This window comes from Pseudochaenichthys georgianus, chromosome 20, assembly GCF_902827115.2.
Source record: "Pseudochaenichthys georgianus chromosome 20, fPseGeo1.2, whole genome shotgun sequence".
Lineage (NCBI taxonomy): Eukaryota > Metazoa > Chordata > Actinopteri > Perciformes > Channichthyidae > Pseudochaenichthys > Pseudochaenichthys georgianus.
Window position 1 is genome coordinate 4,452,047 of NC_047522.1, and position 20,641 is coordinate 4,472,687.

Consider the following 20,641-nt stretch of genomic DNA (forward strand, 5'->3'; position numbering starts at 1 on the left):
GATGTAATGAATATTTATGTGTCAAAATGGATAGTCTGCAGGGAAACAGAAATACAGCTAAATGTGTGTCAATATAAAACGTTTGTCTATTATAATAACACAGGAGAAGAAGATGACTGTGGGAGAAGTGGATGAGATGACAAGACCAGACAAGGAAGGAAAGACAAAGTAGGTTGTCTTACGGAGAGGGAGACAGAGGTAGGAGAAAGGGGAACAGACAGAACGAATGAAAGAAGACAGTTAGTGACAGAAAGAGAGTGAGACGGACCATTGGCAGATTCCCTTGGACGCTTTGATTCCTGTTTCCACCTGCGCAACATCTGTCGCTGCTGTCCTGCTGCTGGAAGTACTAAGGCAACACACACACAAACACACACATGTACCATGACCCTGAGAATCTGTTAGTGGACTGAATTCATACGGTTCTTATATTCACAGCCTGCACATGCTCATGGGTTCTAAAAATGCTTTTCAAATTCAAAATAATTAAGAATGTATATTAGTGTTGGACAAACTATGATAACTGAATTATGGAAAAAATAAAACGGGAAAAAAAGGTGCTGACAGAAAGACAAGTGAGTGAAACTTTAAGCCAGAATGCTGGAGGCCGACAACAGAGTGGACAAATATGAGATAGAAGAACAGACAGATATCCGACAGTGATTTATCAACACAACCTCTGGAGTAAAACTAAAGAAAAGCAACTGCCGGTAATATGTTTAAATACTTTGATAAAGATGGAAAATAGGAAGACAGACCCATTTAAAAACAGGAAAATAAACTGGATAGGGAGAGGAGCAGTGTTCTGAACGTGAAGCGGCACTGTGCAGCAGAGGCCCTGTTGATGGGCTGACTGGTCTGTGGTCAGTGGTCAGCGAGTTTGCTCACACTCATAACGCTGTCCAGTCAATCCCTCAGAGGCACAGCCGGGGAGCAGTCGCCTGCATCAAATCCCTCCAGCTTTCTCTCACACGTCCCATAACCACAGAGAAAACAACCAACAACCACCTTCTCGCACCAAAATACTTTTTCGCCCTCCATCAACACTCAGTCGGTAAAATTAACTAATAGGAAAGTTACGGATGGGTTTCTCAAAGTTAATTATGTTGTCAGATATGTATCTATTTTTGAGAGGGGATTAGTGAAAGCTTTTAGCCTCAAAGCTACATCAGCAATTCACTTTTCCACTATGGTGGTGAGACTGAGGAACGACAAGAACCGGCCCGTGACAGTGCTTGTAGACAATCTTAAGGAAAAAGCTTCTGAAGACATCTTAATTCTTACGTGTAACTGTTGTACACTTTCCTGTATTATCAAGTGCTGCAATGTAGATAACAGAGAACTGAGTACCTGTCTAGATTATGTAGGAGCTCTTATTAGATCTGTCAGTAAAATTGTACTAGGTTCCAGTTTGATGACAGATTAGGTACATTCTGCCAATTAAACAAGAGTTTTGTATCCATCTACATTTGCAGATATATGTATAACACAGAGATTCATGCTGAACCCGTTCTGTGGTATTTTTTGCAACACCATTTTTTAAACAGGAATATGTAACTTGTTCAAGGGCTGCCACTGTAGCCACAAGTGACCTACAGGATAGTGGTGCCTTTAACAGCCCTTAATTTCCCATAATTCTCAGAGTTCTGAGTCAGTTGCTTTAAAGATACAAGTAAGTCTTACTAGAGGTTATGTAGCAAACTAATGCATTGCCTTGGAAGGTTTCCAAAGACACAGAATTGACCCATCCACTGAGCTTTGAGGAACAACTCTGGAGCATTCACAAGTTAAATGCCGTTCACAAAGGACAGCTTGGAGGGATTTTTCAAGGGGTTGAAAAAGCGTCTTGCACTGTAATTCTGACTATTTTTCTGAGGAAAATTACAGATATTAGATGATTCTGCAAACTACTTTCAATGCCAACCTTTTACAAAGTCTCTCTTCAACACTGTCAGGACAATTACAGTATGGCTAAGGTTTCCTCCTTATAACAGCAAATATTCCAGTATTTTCCCAATAACCATGTTTTGTGGGAGTTTTATGCGTAGACCATGCCAAATAGGAATTCCGAAGTCCCTCGTTAAAATCACTGGAATCTAATTAAATATGTGATTTACTATTTCATCTGACCCATAATGCATCTCACTGAAAGAAGAGCTTATGAGAGATTGAGGGAAATAATAAAAAGACATTTCCACAAACACCCTTTAATTAAAAGTATGTAAACCAAGAACCTGTCAACATTGTTAAAGAATTTGCAGATTGATAACCATTACACATGTTCTGGATATCCAAGGCATGACAAGAATCCATCAGTGTTTATGTAATAGTGTAATAACAGCCCATAACCTGCCTGGTTTATCTCAGGCTTGATGGTTTCTGATGATAGGTTGGATACTTTCTTGCGTTTCATTAATCTTTAATTCCTCATGTAATAAAAAGTTTGGACAGTTAGATGTCATAGGGAATTCTTGCAGTTGATACAATCACAACTCTTGAGGCACTTTTTCCCTCAAAAAGAAAAACATCTAATTTAGTAAATAAATAGTTATGCTGTAAACACCAGTCTTTTTGAAGAGGCTCAAGCCAGAATCTATGCTTCAAACGTTTGGCATTGATGCTGTGTTGAAAGATAAAACAACTGAGACAGATATTGAGTTTCCCCCCCTGCAGTGGTGTGAGCTGCCTGTGTTGCTACTATGCTTGGCTGCCATCAGAAGCTGTTTCCACCTTCTGCTGAGTGTTTTGGATCTTTGTAGTCAGGCAGCTGGCAGGGCAGCTCCTGGGGTTAGGGTACAACCCGCAGGGCTGGGAGTCCGCTGGGAGTCATCATTAACATTAGCAAGGGTGTGTGGTGTCTGTGGGCCTTTGGAGACTCATCCTGTGCTCTGATCTTCTCCCCTGACCCAGCATCAAAGCCGACATACTGAGCTCCACAGGACCAGCCAAGGGCCACTGGCAGGCGCGAGAGTTTATGTCCGATGCATGTAGTCACATAAATACACACCAGCATGACATATGCACAGGTACAGATGTAACCGTCCAAGCCAAGCACGTGAGGAAAGGAGGACAGAGGGGTGTACTGACACATTCCCACACACACCTTGTGATGCACACACAGTCCCAGATGTCAGTGGTGTGAGAATTCAAGGCCAGACCGGAGCATCATTCCATAGCGAGGATATGAGGCAGTGAGACCAGCCCTTTTGCAGACTGTCAAGCCCCATTAGCAAACACAGAACAGCAGTGGACAGCTTTACTCTGTGTCCAGCAAAATCAGTACAGGGATTTAAGCACATTACTAATTTATGTTATGACTTCCTGACAGACAGCCAAGATATGAGCTTCATTGTCAGCAAGCCAGGTACTTGTAAAGTTAGTAATATATAACGTTTTGTAACAATTGTATATGAATGATTGCCATTTTTGCCACAGAGACAATTATTCAACCATGGTATGTACAGAATGGGATTTATCTTCCTAGGACAATTCCTCCGGTGCAATAAGCGTTTAATCTGTCAAGCAGGTTGAAATAAATAGACAAAAATAACATAATATTTATATATAGATAACATTATATTACAAAATATATAACCATCAGATCTCTAGGGAAATGCATTGCAGATACATTACAGCACTTTTAAATATTGGCTTATTGTCCCTTAATTCCTTACGTCACAACAAGACAATGATTGTCTGTAGCACAGATAACAGAAAGTGGCATTAGTTAGAGTAACCTTAGTTTTCTTCCACCTAAGCTTGTTGAATGTGACCTGTTCAAATAACACATACCTTCCTGAGAGCTTGACCATTTCCACAGACACACAAACATTCATCAATGGCCTGGATACCCAGCCTGCTCTTCTTCCATTACCCCCCACATGTTACAGTACACAATGACCTCACTGAACAGGCATCCCCAAGAAACAAAGGCCCCATTTGAACCATATAATCACATTTTTCTACAGTCATCGTCCACCATATAATCCTTGAAAAACCATTTGGGTTTTTCGGAAGGCCCATCCAAAACCATCACACATAATGTCAGGAGTGCTGTCCCAGGACACACACACAAACTCAAACACATCCACAGAGCGGGGAAATCAGATTTTTGTTCCCATCTACCAAAGCTCCATCACCACTGTGCTGCATTCCATACAAGATGATAAAATGAAGTCTGGACACACATCTATCTTTTGTCATTTTGAGATTTTTAGCTAGTGTGCAATGTGTGTGGGTTTTTGTGTGCGTGTGTGTCTAACCCCGTGGGTAGGCAGATAATTTGCTGTAATTGCTCCTCTGTTGGGGCTTTGCTAACAGATAGATATCCAAGGTATGGCTGTTGGACTGAATAGTCTCGGTTTGTTGCCTTCGGTAGACTGACAGCTGAGTGGTAGCAGTCATCAGCTCTCTGTTGAGTCTCCAGTTGGCCTCCAGGTAGCTGGACGTGCCATACCTGTGTGTCAATAGGAGATTTTATTCCATCTCTTCAAGCACCATTACTAAGGATTAAGATGTGGACCCACTAACTCGGCTGCAGGGGGCATTTAAACAAGGAGGGCATGTTAATGTTTTTCCTGATTTAGTTGTGCTCCTTATCCACTACAATAGAGTACGTACGTGCAGGTCATGTAGAGCAAAAATAGGAGAATAAATGTTGCAATACATAAAAAAGGAAATGTGAAAACAATTAATTACAATTGTCATTAAGGCTCAGAACAAACACAGTAGGGACACCACAAAGAAGAAACAATGTAATGTGACGCACTGTTTTATGACACAAACAAAAAAATTGGATTTCCAAAGCCTGCATTTTCGTATAAAACTAAAGGAAATGCAACAAAGTACCACATGCCAAAATTGCACAAATGTGTCAAAAGTTCAGGTGATGGTTCTTGCTTGCAAACTGCAGGTCCATTGGAAAGTCTTGCTTATGATTGGCTCGCATAGATGGCTTTTGTTTTTTAATTAATAAAACCTGTCAAAATATAATGTTGCAGGTGCAGCTTGAGTTTTGTTCAATTGCCGAGACCCCAGTTTGGAGACAAGGATCAGGGACCTCACAGGATTAACAAGTCAAATGTGTGTGTGTAAGGGAGTAGCCTTGTGAGTGCACGAACATATTCAACCTTTACACCGATGTCTATAATCAATCTTCATACACCATGTGTGTCTCTTTGAACACTTACAAGTCTAAATGGCCACAGAGAAACCCTCATTGACATTAATGGCCAGTTATGATTTCCCCAAAAGTCCCTGTAAAAACAAGTGTTGGTTTCATTGGACACCAATTCGTGCTAACAAGCGGTCAACAAAAGACGGTGCAACATCTTTTTCACATTTATAAGGAAATTCCATGAAATCAGGAAAGAAATGAGCTGTAAAATATACAAAGTAGATTTTTTTGTTTCCCCTTTATGGGATGTTAATAAAAATGTAATTCAACAGGAGAGCAGCTGTCACAACAGCCTCTGGTCAGATTAATGGCCGACTTCATCTTAGATCGGCAGTCCTCACACAGGACGTGTAGACGGAAGAGCCAGATAACTTCTTATTATGTAAAGACTATTTCTAGTCTTTACAACCTTCAGCAACGGACAAAACAAAGGATTCTGTCCTGCAACTTCGCATGAGAAAGAACATTACGATAACAATTTGAAAAATATTAAACTCAATTGAGCCATGGTGCTTGTTGGCTTTGGATACAAAACACAACATCTCTACTGGAGTTTGTTGCATAAGGTATTTTGGTTCATTCTCCAACATCTTGTTTGCTTTGGAGGCCGATTTGGCCGAGATCCTAGTGGCTGTTTCATATAGACACGAAGAAGAAAATAAACGCAACCAAACACCGCAGTCATAAACAAAACCAGCATCACCAAACACTTCACCGTCTAACATATGTGACTAACAACAACAATCCCAAAACCAGAATCATTAATCTTGCGAAACACTGCACACTAAAGGAAACACTGTTTAGAGTTGATCAGATTGTCTGGATTTACTGTCCTTTGGTTGCCAAAAGATTCAGGGGAAAAAGTCGGGTGGCCAGCAGGGGAGAGTTTGTCTGGGTCTACGATGGTCTGCTATAAAATAGACGTTGCAGCAAATCTGTCAGCGATGTACGAAAATAACGCAATCTTTGACTGTGGCTTGGTCACAAAATGTAATAACCAAATGTAGGATAACAAGTGGAGTCATAATAGTTTTCTAAGATGCATAAAAGTCAGTATTTATTAGGGAAATCATTGACCCTGGCATAAAGGGGGTTTGATCGTTTGAAAAGAAAAAACTTCTGATCTTGTTCCTTCATCCTGCGATATTCTCTGTCCTTGACGTTGGGCTCCATTCCTCTGCGATTTATATGACTGATGATGGTTACTTACTGCTTTACTGCTTTCCTCCTGGCTCGTGACCACAGGCCCTCTCAGAAACGGCTCCCTCGACTGCTTTAGAGCTTCGCCCCCATTCAAAACTAAGTGAATATTCCACAAACAGAGATGAACTCCCGTAGTTTTTGATGCGAGTCCATTTTGAGCAAAACAAAAAATGTCTGTGGGTTTGAAAATGTTACCAGGCCTCATTTTATTTACGGTGTGTCAATTCAGTGATGATGGTCATCAAGAATCTCCTTTTATTGGCCTGTCAGGAGTTGTGGGAAACCATCTGAAGTTTATTCACACAGAGATATGTGTATGTGTAAGTGTTAGTGGTTTTACTATGTCGGGTGTTTATCAGTTATTTTCAGGTGTCTTTATCTGTTTTGCCTGTGTGTGTGTGTCTTTATTTGTCTGATCGCACGTATTTTAGTATGCCTTTATGAAAGTGCAGCAGTGCATGCAGTAAAGAGGTCTGCTAAAGTGATCTGCGGTTAGTATGTGCTTTCGGGCAGCAGGTGTGCGAGTGTGTGTATACGTGTGTGTCTGTGCTACGCCGGTCTGGTCCGAGATTTAGAGGAGGAAGCCGGTGTCAGGGCCAGGAGATGGATCTCTCCTGAGGGATCCGATAAATAAGGAAAAAATATCTTTGAAAAAGGGAAACGCAGCTGTTTCAAAATGGGGAAGTCAAAATATTGGTGGCTTTGCATTCCACAGCCACAAGGTAGAAGGCCAGCTCACTCTGTGATGCTGATGTTGGGCCTACTTTCCTCCCTCTCTGAACACCTCCTTTTCTATGCCCCTGCACATCTTTTCTTCCCTCTTTACTACTATATTTCCTTATCCTCACCTCGGTCTGCCTTTCTTTCTCCTACACTCTCTCCGTCATGAAGACAGCCGAGCCGCAGTGTGATTCCCTTTGGAAAGTCAGTGGTAACCACAACGCATTTCAGTGGCTTAAAGGCAGAGCATATGATCCACTGATAAATCAGTCTGGGCCGGCCTCAATCTTCCCCCTGGGCTGACTTACACGTAAGACCTACTGCTTGTTTTACACACAGGCACAGCTCCAAAAACAGCGACGGTAACCAGATACCTGGATATTCATAAAGCAGGTGGGCCTTGAGGAAAATCAAGAAAATAATAATCAATGTTTCTAATAATATGCCCAATATGTCAACACAGTATAGGTGGGATGAAGGTGCAGAGAACTTGGCTTTCTTCATGATGCTTGAGTTTTTGCTGAAAGCTAGAAATGCAAATCCAAACTACATTTTAAGAACGAGATACAGCAGAAGGAACTTTCTCGAAAGACACAATGCTGTGAAATAGTGCAGTGTGTTTCTAAAGCGTACTTTAAAAATAAGAGTATTTGAATATATCGATGTGGAAATTGCAGCAATGTGTGGAAGAAGGTGTGTTTATCTACTCTATTCATACATATAAAACAGCAACAGACAAATACAATAACCCAAATGACTCAGATGTAGATTAACACCAACATGCGATCACACAAGTGGTAAACCAACTAAACTGTCTGTCCACTTCAAAGGCCTGAGAAAAGCAAGCAAACAGAAGCTATCTACTTAGATGAATGTCACAGATACATTCCTCTGAAAGCGGACAGCAGCTCATCTGAGATGTTATACAGTGCATGTGTGTGCAATGCAAGAAGAAGAGTTATCAAAATACTGACCATATTGTACCGTATGAGAATAACAATGAATAAGGTGCCGATACTGAAACATCGAGATATATATATTACTAAAAATGCTCGACTTCCTGTTGGAAAATGATTTATGTGGGACTTTTAAACTCTCAGTCAGTCAGATAAGGTATCCAGGAGGTGTGGAAAGTGTCCGTACAGGAGGAAGGACTGGGTAGAGTTTCCCCTGCACATCCTTAGTGATAAGATCCTTTCATCCAGAAAGCCTCACAGCACTGGGAGTGGATACATTTTTGTTATGGGTGGCTTCTTTAGGAGTCAAACCCCTAACCCCCGGTCATATTGCTGCACTGTTGTAACCACTGACAAACAAATTAAACTACTCTCTCCATGTTGTTTTTTCAAAATAGGAAATCCTAATGGGAATCATGCAAAATGAAAAATAAAACACAGCATCTACATGTCTTGCCACTCTCCCCCTTCTCCGCTCTTTTTCTCCTCGCTCTCTTCCACCCTGCCTCCCTCCATCCCAACCGACTGACTGTTTTCCTGTCAGTGTCATGTTTGGAAAGTCACCCCGCGGGTCAGACTAGGGCTCGTAAATTTGTCAGCAGCAGCGCGGTTGAAAGGGAGGCTACTTGGTCGGCAGGGTCAGGAGCATCTGCGCTCACATGGGGCCTTTTTCTCACTGTGGACCTAGGGTTGTTGTTTCAGGCATGTCCTCTTTAGAGAGAAGACCAGCCTGGGAACTTGTGAGGGGCCGAGGGGTGCAGCTTTCTCTATTCCACCGGTATGTGATGGAGACTTGACTCGTATAACGAGGTGGGAGTTCTTGTCGTCTAACAACTTCATTCAAATACACACAAACGGGGCTGCATATGTCTCTATTTGTGGAGACTTTATGAAATTGAGTGATTACATTCATTCCCTAACCCTTGACCCTGACCTTTGAGGGAAAGCTCCCCTTATCACCGTCAAATGAGGAGCTATTGTGGACCTACCTGGGTTCATCATGTTTACTGAGGTGTGTTTTTCTAATGATGAGATTGGGTGAGTATTTATTTTATTTTATTTCTATTATTGCTGTGTGATGGGTTACAGCAACTTTATCCTCTAAACATAAGACCTAATGTCCTGATGCGAGCAACAATGAACCAACAAACTGGTGGGCAATGCTAGCAAATACAAATTGAATATACTAAGCTCATGGTAGTGCAAGAGGAAAAGTCAGAAGATCACCAAACTATGTATCCTAAATGACAGCATTAATATCTGGACCAAGTATTGGAGAGATCGCTCGACATACTGCATGTATGGCTAAAAAAGGATTCCCATCATATTTGTACTTTTTTTTACTATAAACTATCTTCATGAAGACATTTGTGTTCACATAAAAGTGTATATGTGGCTCCCAGAGCAAACACACACTCGCACCCTTTTTCCTCTGGTCATTCAAGGTCACCCAGGGCTTTAAATCACCCTTCATCTGTCCCAGAGTTTCTCACCACTCAAGCATCCTTTGGGTGTGCCTTTTTTTCCTTTCTTCCCCCCCTTCTCTTTCTTCCTCTGCTTTTTTATTTACTAGTGATAAATCCCTGTGGGCTTCCCGGTGGCTTCACTGAAGAATGCGACTGCAGGAATGTTTACTGTGACATTTACGCCATTCCTGTTGGCTGTGTTCATCTCCATTACCAGAGCGAGTCCTCGGGCAGGGCAACCGATGGGGTCATTATGATAATGGATGGAGTTTACTGGGCATACAAGGACATGCCGAGTTCAGCGGTTCACAACCTTTTTAACACCAGATTGGATGAGAAATTCCAAAGACATACCAACCAGTGTTTACTTAAAGAGCTCATGTCCCGTGCTGCGTAACATCAGATGTTCCATCAAATGTATCATTGTAGAGATTTTTCAAAACGTCAATGAACTAATCTCCAATAAATAAACGCAATTTCATTGAAATAAATGCAAGAATTATTCGAAACATCACTCCTGAACAAAAATATTAGGCGAGTAGAAAATAAGTGTGTACCTATAAGCCAGTGAAAGCTGCCAGTTTTTTTTTTATTCACAAAGTATTTAATAATTTTTAAACTTTAGCATATACATTTGTTTATTTTGTATTGGTTATACGCACCATGATACTTTTTGTATCGTGTCCCACTCTTATCAGCATTTTCTTGGGCTGTGTTTACAAAGGTTTCAATCACTTTAACAGCTTCTAATTCGAACTGCTGTGAACTTGATCCTTAAAAGTCTGTTAGCGATTATGTACCTTATCACTAAAGTTGACACCTATGCATCATCGATATCATCTTTGAAAACAGAAGATACATTTAAGGTTCAACCAGATGTGTGTGGTAAGTCAAATCAAAACAGCTACACGTTGATGCAGTTTTCCCTCATGCCACTGATGGCCTCCACATGTAACCCTTCATACAGTCAATCCAAACCTCATCACATCCACCTAAACAGCAGGTGTTTTAACTTTCAACAGAACGGGGTTTGAGGCTTGGGTTATGCAAAGATCTTGCAGAAATCAAAACAAAGAGATACATTTGTTTGCATCTTTTCTTCTCCGTTTCCTTCTTTGTCTCTTTCGTTCACATATACAAACTTGGTATACACAAACATCCTCACACATGCACACAGTCTAATCCCAGGTTGATGATCTCGTCTGCCTGGCCTCCTCAGACAGTTAAACACAAGACGAGGCTGACAGCTTTACGGCGCTCATAGCAGGGAAGAGCAATGGAGAAGTAAACATGCACACACACTCTTTCTCTTCATCTAATTTTAAGACATACTGGCACGGAGTAAAGGCTTTCTGAACACTACAACAAGATCACAGTGAAAAGCAACGTTTACCAGTACAAATATATGTGACTTCGTATTGACTTTGCCATTTGTTTCAACTTTTTGCCAGACTTAAATTGTGCCTTTTCTCACTATAATCATTTTTTCTTTTAGGGCTTGAAACGTATTTAAAACTGCATTTGGACCATGATTCTCTGGTGAAACCAACACTATAATCAATGGTTACCGAGCCAATAGCCTAATATCATGCAATGTCTGTCTGCTTCTTGTTGCATAGCGTGCGTTCAAGACTCTGAGGTTTTGAGCAATAATTTGACGCATTGCAAAGATGAGAGAAAGAGATGTGTAAAGACAGATAGATACAAATAAAACAACAGATGTGTGAAAGGACAGTGAAGCTTTGCCTCATCCTGCTTGAAGCACAGCCAAAGCACCACATTCCTTGCCCAGAGGTGATAAATGGGAGCAGCGGGCCCTAATCAGATGTTCCGCCAGAGTTATCTGCTCCCTTCGATAGATCGTTACCAGCCGCGAGTGTGCCGCACTTCACCTCCTTATCTCGTCACACTCCATCCCACGCAACCATCGCTCCCAACTGGAATGTCGGATGGAGACATGGGACTGGACAGGAGAAGAAATGAGGACAGAGAGTACAAACAAGGCAAGAGGTGTAATCTCTGTTCTTAGCCCCAATCTCTGCTGCCATCTCGTCAAGTCAGGGAGTTATGGCGTGAGAAGGAGAGATATCATCAGGGTGGGTGGGCGCTGGGGTGGAGGAGTGATGCGCGCGCGTGTGTGTGTGTGTGTGTGTGTGTGTGTGTGTGTGTGTGTGTGTGTGTGTGTGTGTGTGTGTGTGTGTGTGTGTGTGTGTGTGTGTGTGTGTGTGTGTGTGTGTGTGTGTGTGTGTGTGTGTGTGTAGCGGGGTGTTAAGAGCAGGGTGTGTGACAGAGACGACTTCAAGTGTAAATGGAATGCTTTCTTAAAAATCTTCTGAGTGTGTGTGTGTGTGTGTGTGTGTGTGTGTGTGTGTGTGTGTGTGTGTGTGTGTGTGTGTGTGTGTGTGTGTGTGTGTGTGTGTGTGTGTGTGTGTGTGTGTGTGTGTGTGTGTGTGTGTGTGTGTGTGTGTGTGTGTGTGTGTGTGTGTGTGTGTGTGTGTTCTAGCATTACTATACTTGTGGGGACCTAAATCTGTTTACATAGTCACGTGTGGGGACTCGCCTCCCTTATGGGGACAAATTGGAGGTCCCCATAAGGGGGATCATTAATTTTAGGGTGAAGACTTGGTTAGGTTTAGGGTTAGGGTTAGGGTAAGGTTAAGGGTTAGGCATGTGTTGGTTATGGTTAAGGTTAGGATAAGTCTCCAGGAAATGCATGTAAGTCAATGTAATGTCCCCTGAAGTGATGTATACATGGTGTGTGTGTGTGTGTGTGTGTGTGTGTGTGTGTGTGTGTGTGTGTGTGTGTGTGTGTGTGTGTGTGTGTGTGTGTGTGTGTGTGTGTGTGTGTGTGTGTGTGTGTGTGTGTGTGTGTGTGTGTGTGTGTGTGTGTGTGTGTGTGTGTGTGTGTGTGTGGTGTGTGTGTGTGTGTGTGTGTGTGTGTGTGTGTGTGTGTGTGTGTGTGTGTGTGTGTGTGTGTGTGTGTGTGTGTGTGTGTGTGTGTGTGTGTGTGTGTGTGTGTGTGTGTGTGTGTGTGTGTGTGTGTGTGTGTGTGTGTAGCGGAGTGTTAAGAGCAGGGTGTGTGACAGAGACGACTTCAAGTGTAAATGGAATGCTTTCTTAAAAATCTTCTGACCCTAGGGTGGACCAACGGTGTGTGTACATCTCCATCTATGTATACACACTCACAAAAAAAGCTAGCTGCCAAGGATATACACACTCATACACAATGTAAGGTCTGTGGCGAAAACTAAGATGGACAATAGAGTTGTCCTGTAACACCTCGTCTTTTACGGCAGACATGAAGCTGGACTGGAAAATGCATAATCAGTTTAACCGGAGATGTTTCCACCATCAATACTGTTTGTTTCTCGAGGCGGCTGTGTGTTTTGCCAAAAGGCTTGACAACCAATACAATCAAAACAGGGGAAAAAGGAAGCACTTTAAAACACTGTAACCCAATAAGAAGAATTATTTGTATATCTTGGGCCGTTCTTGAACATCACTGCAAGTTCAAGTGTGCTTGTAGCAGCAGTGAAATATCTGATTCTGTAAACACATGAAAACAAAAACAGAGGTTTGTAGTTTGTTAATATCATTTTTCTCACCATCGCAAGTGGGTTTCAACTGCCAAGTTTATGTCTCTGAAAAGTTCCTTTATTCCGCTGCAGCATATCTTGAATTCCTCACTTAAAATTGTTGCTAATATTGTTTACGATATGCTGAAAGTTGAGGCGAAGTGACGGGTGGTCCTCTGTTCTGTTCTCCAAATCTTTGCAGGAAGTGTTTTAAAGCGGTTTAGTGACATTTTTCCAAAGCTCCCTTCTGCATCAAACAACTGACTCTTTGATGGAGGCCGACTAATTATTTGATCATGCTGGAGCTTTGGGACACGTTTTGCAGCAAAGGAAGTGGCTTACCTGAGCTAAGGCGCTGAGAAATGCAGCCATGCATCATAAGACAGGGAAAACAGCCGCTTAATAAGGGCACTTATTTTCAGAATAAGCCCAGGGCTGTCTGGACCCGGCTAATCTCCCGAAAACCCACTTCTTAAGGCTCTCTGGCTTGTTTGCCTTTAACGTGTGGGAGGTAGGCTAGTAGAAAGCTTGGCTGTTGACTTAGGTAAGAGCTGTAGTGACAGCCCAGCTATAGCTATGCAATGAGGTGTGCAGAGACAGACAAGAGAATAAGAAAAGGAGAGCAGCAGTGATGACAGACAAGTGAAAGAAAGCATAACATAATCGTATAATATTTGAGCTAGAAGGCATGTGTGATTAACCTTTAAGACACTGGAGCAGTTTTTAAATGTTTTTTTTGGCTTTCTGATAACGAAAAAGCATTTGGGACGGCTTAAAATGTAAATCTCTGTGTGGAAAGCACCTGTTGACTGTGATTACAACAATTGAAGTGACCCTGAAATCAGCCGCCATTCTCTTCGTAACATAAAGCGTTTCTGATCCCTGGTTAGTTCAGCTACTGAATGATCTGTATGAGTGAGAACAAAGTGAGGGGCTGTTAAAACAAACACACATGTTGTCTTGATCATAGTCAAAACAGCTAAATTGTAGTCACGGTTAGATTTATATATAAATTGCAAACTTGAAAAAGGCTTTTAAGTTAACAAACAGCTCCAGGTCTATAAAACCCATGTTATTGATTGGAGTAGACACCCAGGGGCAGTGGGTACTGTAGGCTAGGGAAGTAAGCCTTCCCAAATATTTGTGTCACTGCATCCTGGTAAAACAAAATATAATGTATAATGTTTGTGTCTACATTAGCGCTGCCATGCAGCCACCTGTGCCCTGTATACGAAGCCAGTTCAACAGACCCTGGATATGTTTGAGTTATCTTAACTAACGCTAACAAACGAGATCTCGCTAAGCGGTCCTACGACGCTGGTTATCAACTCAGTAAATCAAGCCAGGGTTTCTCTCTCCAGCTGAGAGAGCGTTCACGTGAAAGGGGCGGGGTTAGCAACATTTGACCAATCACAAACAGGGAACAAAGTGATGTAGGAAGGCAGCAAAAAGATGAACGTAAACGACAAACGAGGCAGGCGATCGACAGGTTTATTTCCTGGTAAGTCAACAATGGGTCCTCAATGTATTGTACACGCCCCGGATTCCTATGACGAAAATAATAGAATATAGCCAGTTGTCATGTCTCAAGTTATACTGCAACACCCCATCTAAGACACGAGTGGATCTGACTTTAATTACATTTGACTCGAGTGTTTCGTCAACTTAATGTGTTGCTTAAAATAACACTTCTACATACAGTATGTGACAATGTAAGTGATGCACGGCCAGATACGGCTCAGCTGACTCAGATAAGGAAATATATGATATATTATATGATATGATCGATGATCTGATTGATGATGTGATATGAATGATAAGTGCGACACGTCGGCGTCTTCTCTGCATACGGCAGTTTAAACTGTATTTCCTTTATCCTGTAATATGACTTGAGAGATTTAAACTCCGCACACTGAGCTCTGATTGGTCAGCAGGCGGTGCTTTCACTGAGTTGATCTCTTTTCTATAGACGCAGGAGGCGGGCAGCGTCAGGTAAAAAAAGTTATTTAGCCTTCCCAAACCTGAGCCCCCCGCCTATGAAGACACCCATATTAATACATACAGCCTGGGAAAACACCTGTTAATCATGAAAGGTATTTAAATCTGCATGACCAGTAGAATAAAGATTGACTTTAAATAATGAATGGATTTAAATGAGAGCCAAATAGCAATGTGAGCTTTAGCCAGGCTCAGGGAGGCCTCCACACCTGTCTCTCTGGCTGGCACTGGAGAGCAGCAGCAAGCAAACTCGTCACAGTTAAATGCAGATGACACAGGAACAACATTTTGAGTTCCTGTTCTCTGACCCGTGAAACCGAAGCCATTTCTGTGCATCCTTGACACAACCACAAGAACCAGGCCTGATAGGAATAGCATATTTTCCGTTGCTGGTTATTATAGCCCTCGAGGTGGCGGTAGATATTTTTTCAGCAATATGTCAACTCTCATTAATTGAGAGAGTAATGAAGTCATTTATTTGTTTTCCACTGGGATGCACCTTACCAGTATTTGCAGTGTCTGGCCACTCACTCAGCAATATATTACCTTGTGAGAGATGTATCGGTCTGTGACCAGAGACTGGCAACTGGCAAAGAGGATAGGTCATCCTTTTTCCACTAAAGATGTTTTAACTGGAGTTCTCACCAAATATAAATATTAAAAAAGATGCATTTCTACTTAAAACTGCACACAGTCTTCTTTACCAGATTTCTTGTAAACAACCAAAATATCCAGTGTTTCTCATGAAAACACATGCTTTTCATTTAATTTCTCACAAAGCAGAATTCCCAAAATGTAAACCCTGTATTGTTTACATCCATGTTTATACCTTGCAGTCTTCCTGCGGCTTTGGCTAGTCGCACAGATCTCGGAAAATTACCGAAACCTGTTTATCAGTGGAATAGTGTGAAACCATTAACAGGAATGTGTATGGCATCACTCACGTGGCGTACGCATGAGATAATCAAAACAGGGACTCATAGAAAAAACACTCCATAGCACTGCTAGAGGTCTAAAACTTCTAACAGTGACCGCTGCCATTACGAGGGGACCCTGCAGTGCAACAGGACATGTTTGGAGCTGCAGTGTGTCAGACAGCATGAGTCATTCAGCACACAGTGTCACTTCAATAGACCTCAGTGGAAAGCAGGACGTCCGCAAGGCAAACAGTGATGAAGGTGCTTTTATAGGAAAGAAGATAAAAAAAGGAACTGGAAAATATGCTTCTCGTGCCCCGATGTGAAGTTTTCCACCACTTGCTCCTTAGCGATGAAAGCTAAGGAGAATGGATGCCTGAACAAGAGGTCTTCATGAATCATGCAGAGGGGGGGGAAAGAGGCATATGGTTCGCAGAGAGCACTTGAGACTGGATGTAACACAGGGGCTCTTAAATCTGTCCGAACCCCAAGGGAATCCCCTCAGAAAATGAGCTCTCTATCTGTGCTACTGCTGCAGCTGGCTGTGAAAGACATCAGTTCACGCCGAAACTTAAATCACTGTCATCGTTTTATTTGCCGTGGGTCAGTTTTAAAGTCGAAGATTCTCACATCTACAACACAGGGAGGATTTGCCGATGTAAAACTGTGAGATGTTTTAATGAGATCATCATTGTGAACGGAGCTGCTGCATTCTTCTTTGATTTGGCTTCACAAACACAGATTACGCAGGTGCCGTCTGTTCATCCTGCCCCATATTTTTCAAATAGTTTCAGACAGATTGTTTGGCTTTTTCGCTTCGCTTCCTTTCATATATCTTGATGCTGATTTGTAGTTTCACTTTGGCCACACATGATATCCAGATTTTTAGGCTGGTTTTAAAAACAAGAGGACCACCCAGGAGGGCTTCTGGCCTTTTTCTACTGTATGTTTGTCGATCCGCACAAACCGCTCCAATCGAGCAGGAGACGCATTAAAAACTAATCGGATGGCGATGACACACAGTAGTCGTGCAAGGCCTTATTTGCAAAGCAGATGGAAAGCCTTGGCCTGTCCAACATTAATTACAATCACATTCAGGGAGGAAGCCGTCCCTCCTCCAGGGCGGTTAGGACTCTGTGTACGGCTGGAGGAGATGGCAACCTAATCCCTGGTCACCGCAGAAATCTGAGGGAATCGGCAAAAGATGCACAGGACGCGATTAATCAAAGTGGAGAGCCAGATGTGCAACAAACCCAAACTGACACAGCACAGGAATAGCAAAACCACAGACACACAAACACCACGCCGCCACCATCACACTCCCACACAGAAGCCAACAGAGGGGCTTCGATATTTGAGACCAAAGCCTCTGCCTCCTTCTGTCTGAGTATCTGGTTTTCATCACTGCATGTTGCAACACCAATACTCACAGTACCAATAAGTAGAGAACCATTTGCCTTTTTTTCCTCCAAATATTAATGTTCCTCTTCATGTGTGGTACTGAGACACTGTTCAATTGTTTATAAAGGTGAGGGATAAAATATGTGAAGGATTTCCTGTTTCAATAGGAATAGCCTGCCTGAGTAATAGAAAACTGCATTCTTCAGCAGTGAAACATGCTCACGGTTCAGATCATGACAATGCCCTTAGTTCCCAAGAAGAATGACAATCCATCTGGATTTAAGCCTCCTTGTCCAGCAGAGCCTGACTCTGGCAGCGCCTCTGTTTATCTTCAGGCGCTCTGTTTAGAGTCTCCCAGTAAACACTGGAGCTGCTAATGGAAGGAAGGCCTTTTGGCTTTTATGTTCCAAACTCGTTATGATTAAAGTGTCTCTCTTTATCGTCACTGGAGCTAATTAAAGACAAATCAGTTTGGGTAACACAAACAATGCGACGTAGTTTACGCACAGAAACCGCAGCTCTCTGAGCTGGAGGTCAACAGCAGGAATAGCCTATATACAAATACCAGCGGTGTTGGTTGATGTTTTGTTGAGGATAGATCTATTTTTCCCGCGAACACATACATCATGGAGTAGATTGAACAGGAACACTGACCACAGAATGTCAGTGCTCTAAATGAGTTGAGGGCCAATCTACCCGGAGAGAGGACGACGTGTAACAATAAATCACTCCTAAACAATACAAGCCTCATCAGATTGTCTTAGGCAGAGAGGAGAAGAGGGAGCCTGTGTGGTTCACGCAATGTGCAAGTTCTGGATCCCCTACTGAACGTGCGTACTGCGTCTGGTGTGATAGCGTCCCGTGTTTGGAATAAAATGTAAGTTTGGTTTCAAATAAACTCCAGGGGTCCAAGGGCACATGTGAAAAACAACTATGTTAAGAGAAGCAGGAGCCGTATTCATGCGCCATCATCCCATTATTTACAACTTTTTGTCGTAATAATATTGTTCCTATAGTGAGCCTGCACTTTAATCTTGCTTGTGCCAAACACCTGTTCAGGCTTAATTTCATTTGGACAATTTAGATTTTAATATTGAATGTATCTGTCTAACAACTTGACCAATAAAAAAACATTGAGAGCCTTAGTAAGCACCAAAGTAAAAATAGTTTCAAGGAACTCACCTAGATTTACGAAGCTCATCACCATATCTGCATCGTTTAGAAAGGCAGTTTCTTGATATGTGGCCAGTGGAGGACTCTGGGTGGTTCGCATGGACTGGTATCGGTCCAGCATGCCTTCCACCTGGCTTTTCTCTTCGTTAGATATGGTGTTGTATAAGTCCAACATGAAAAGTGGAGCGGAGTTGTACTTCCCGTGTGACAGATGCGGTCTCGGTCTGTGCGGCAGCCCGAGGATGGACAGGATCTCCTTCTGCATCTCCCTCTTCTCGTGCGTCCGCAGCCGCCGGTGGATGAAACCCTGGTGCACCTCGTTGTTTCCATCCAGTGAATAATTACTCCCCGAGACCAGGAACATGCAGTAACAAGCGCTCCACCACAATCCGACCAAGGCAAGCCAGCAGCTGCTCATCGTGTAGTCCCGCGGTGCTGTCCCGAGTCCCAAGTTTGTCTGGCTTGGAGCTTCAGTCGCTTATCCAAATGTGAAATATAGGCGTAATGGTAACCAAAGTCCGTCCGAAGCGCGCGGCTATCTGTCGCAGCCACAGATCAAAAGCGAGGAAAGACTCGTGAATCAAGCCATTTGAAATACTTCCTAAAGAGAAATGGGCATAATAGTGTCGCTGCTGCTTTCATTTCTGAGTCCCGTAGCGCGCTGTGCTGCCTCAGGATAAAATGCACCATGAGAAACTTTATTCTGAGCGCTCCGGTTAGTCGGTTAGAAGACACCGTTTGATACACAGTTCACCAACATAAGTCCTCTGAAAGAAGCCATTTCACTTTAGAGGATTATTTACTCCGAAATATAAAAGTTTCCAATGTTGCGCACTGATTAGATTTGCCCTTTAATAGTGGAAGTGTTCTCAGTGACGGTGCTCCTACAGGCTGTATGAAAGTCTAACTGGAATCAGCAGGTTGCAGTCCATATTATGCGTGCGCGCGCGTGTACGTACGTGTGTATGTTCTGAAACCGCCCACTCCGCGCGCACTGAGCCAGAGGTGGAGCTCTTCAGCTGCAAAGGACAACTTAACATCACATTTCCATATTTTGTTCGCGTCAGAATGACAGCCTGTCTACTCTAATAAAATACCTTTGCATTAATTCATCATAACGTTCCTCTAACATGATTTTACAGCCTCTCAGACAGTTAAAACTAGTTGTGATATTTCTCAATTTACGTGTACACCTTATGAGTAGTATTTGGGTATAACTTCATTTGCTTCATAAGGTTTTGTAGTTGCACTTTACAGGAAGTATTTCAAGTGATTTACAATAACGTGGACTCATTTAATGACTTCAGCTTAAATGAGGCGTGAATTACATCTTCACACACGTCCAGAATGAAGGTGCGTGTCCGCTGAAGCAGAATAAATGTTGCCCAGTTGAGGCACGACCCCTGACGATGGAGTTGGAAACAGCAGGCAATTACGCACAGCAACTCACGGAGAAGTGATTCAATCTCCTTTAAAGGAGACCTATCATGCTATAGAAATAAACGGTCTCAAGTATTCTAATTAATTGAATAACATCACATTTTAAATCTAAACCAGCTGCACCTTGAAGTCACTACTTTTGTTGAATATGAACATATTGCAACAATTAGTAAAATTCCTGCTGTTAAACGCCATGCATGCTACAGGTTTAAACATATATTTTTAATAATTATAATAGAAGGAAGAACATATGTCCTATAATCCTCTTTATCAAATGCTCATGTCCCTTTCTCCTCCCTCTTCCTCTCACCCTAACCTGTGTTGTGTCTTCATGGCCCTTCAGACAGTGATGGTCCTGGTGATAAGGTCCAAAGGTGTCCATATCTCTCGGTGTCTCTGTTACTGCTGCCGCTGCCAGAGCCTATCTTATCTGCATGTGAAGAGTGAGAACCAGCATCAAAGCTACACATACCAGCACCACACACACACACACACACACACACACACACACACACACACACACACACACACACACACACACACACACACACACACACACACACACACACACACACACACACACACACACACACACACACACACACACACACACACA

The 20,641-nt window shown here is 42.5% G+C and overlaps 1 protein-coding gene across 1 annotated transcript in view; it reads right to left on the minus strand.

The window, feature by feature from the left end:
• Positions 1-19,471, minus strand: part of bmp6 (bone morphogenetic protein 6) — a 38,548-nt gene extending 19,077 nt beyond the window's left edge. The window contains exon 1 of the mRNA XM_034108401.2: positions 18,595-19,471. Coding sequence (XP_033964292.1) covers positions 18,595-19,003 — 409 coding nt within the window. The 5' untranslated portion in view covers positions 19,004-19,471. The remainder of the gene's footprint in view (positions 1-18,594) is intronic.
• Positions 19,472-20,641: the final 1,170 nt, after the last annotated feature.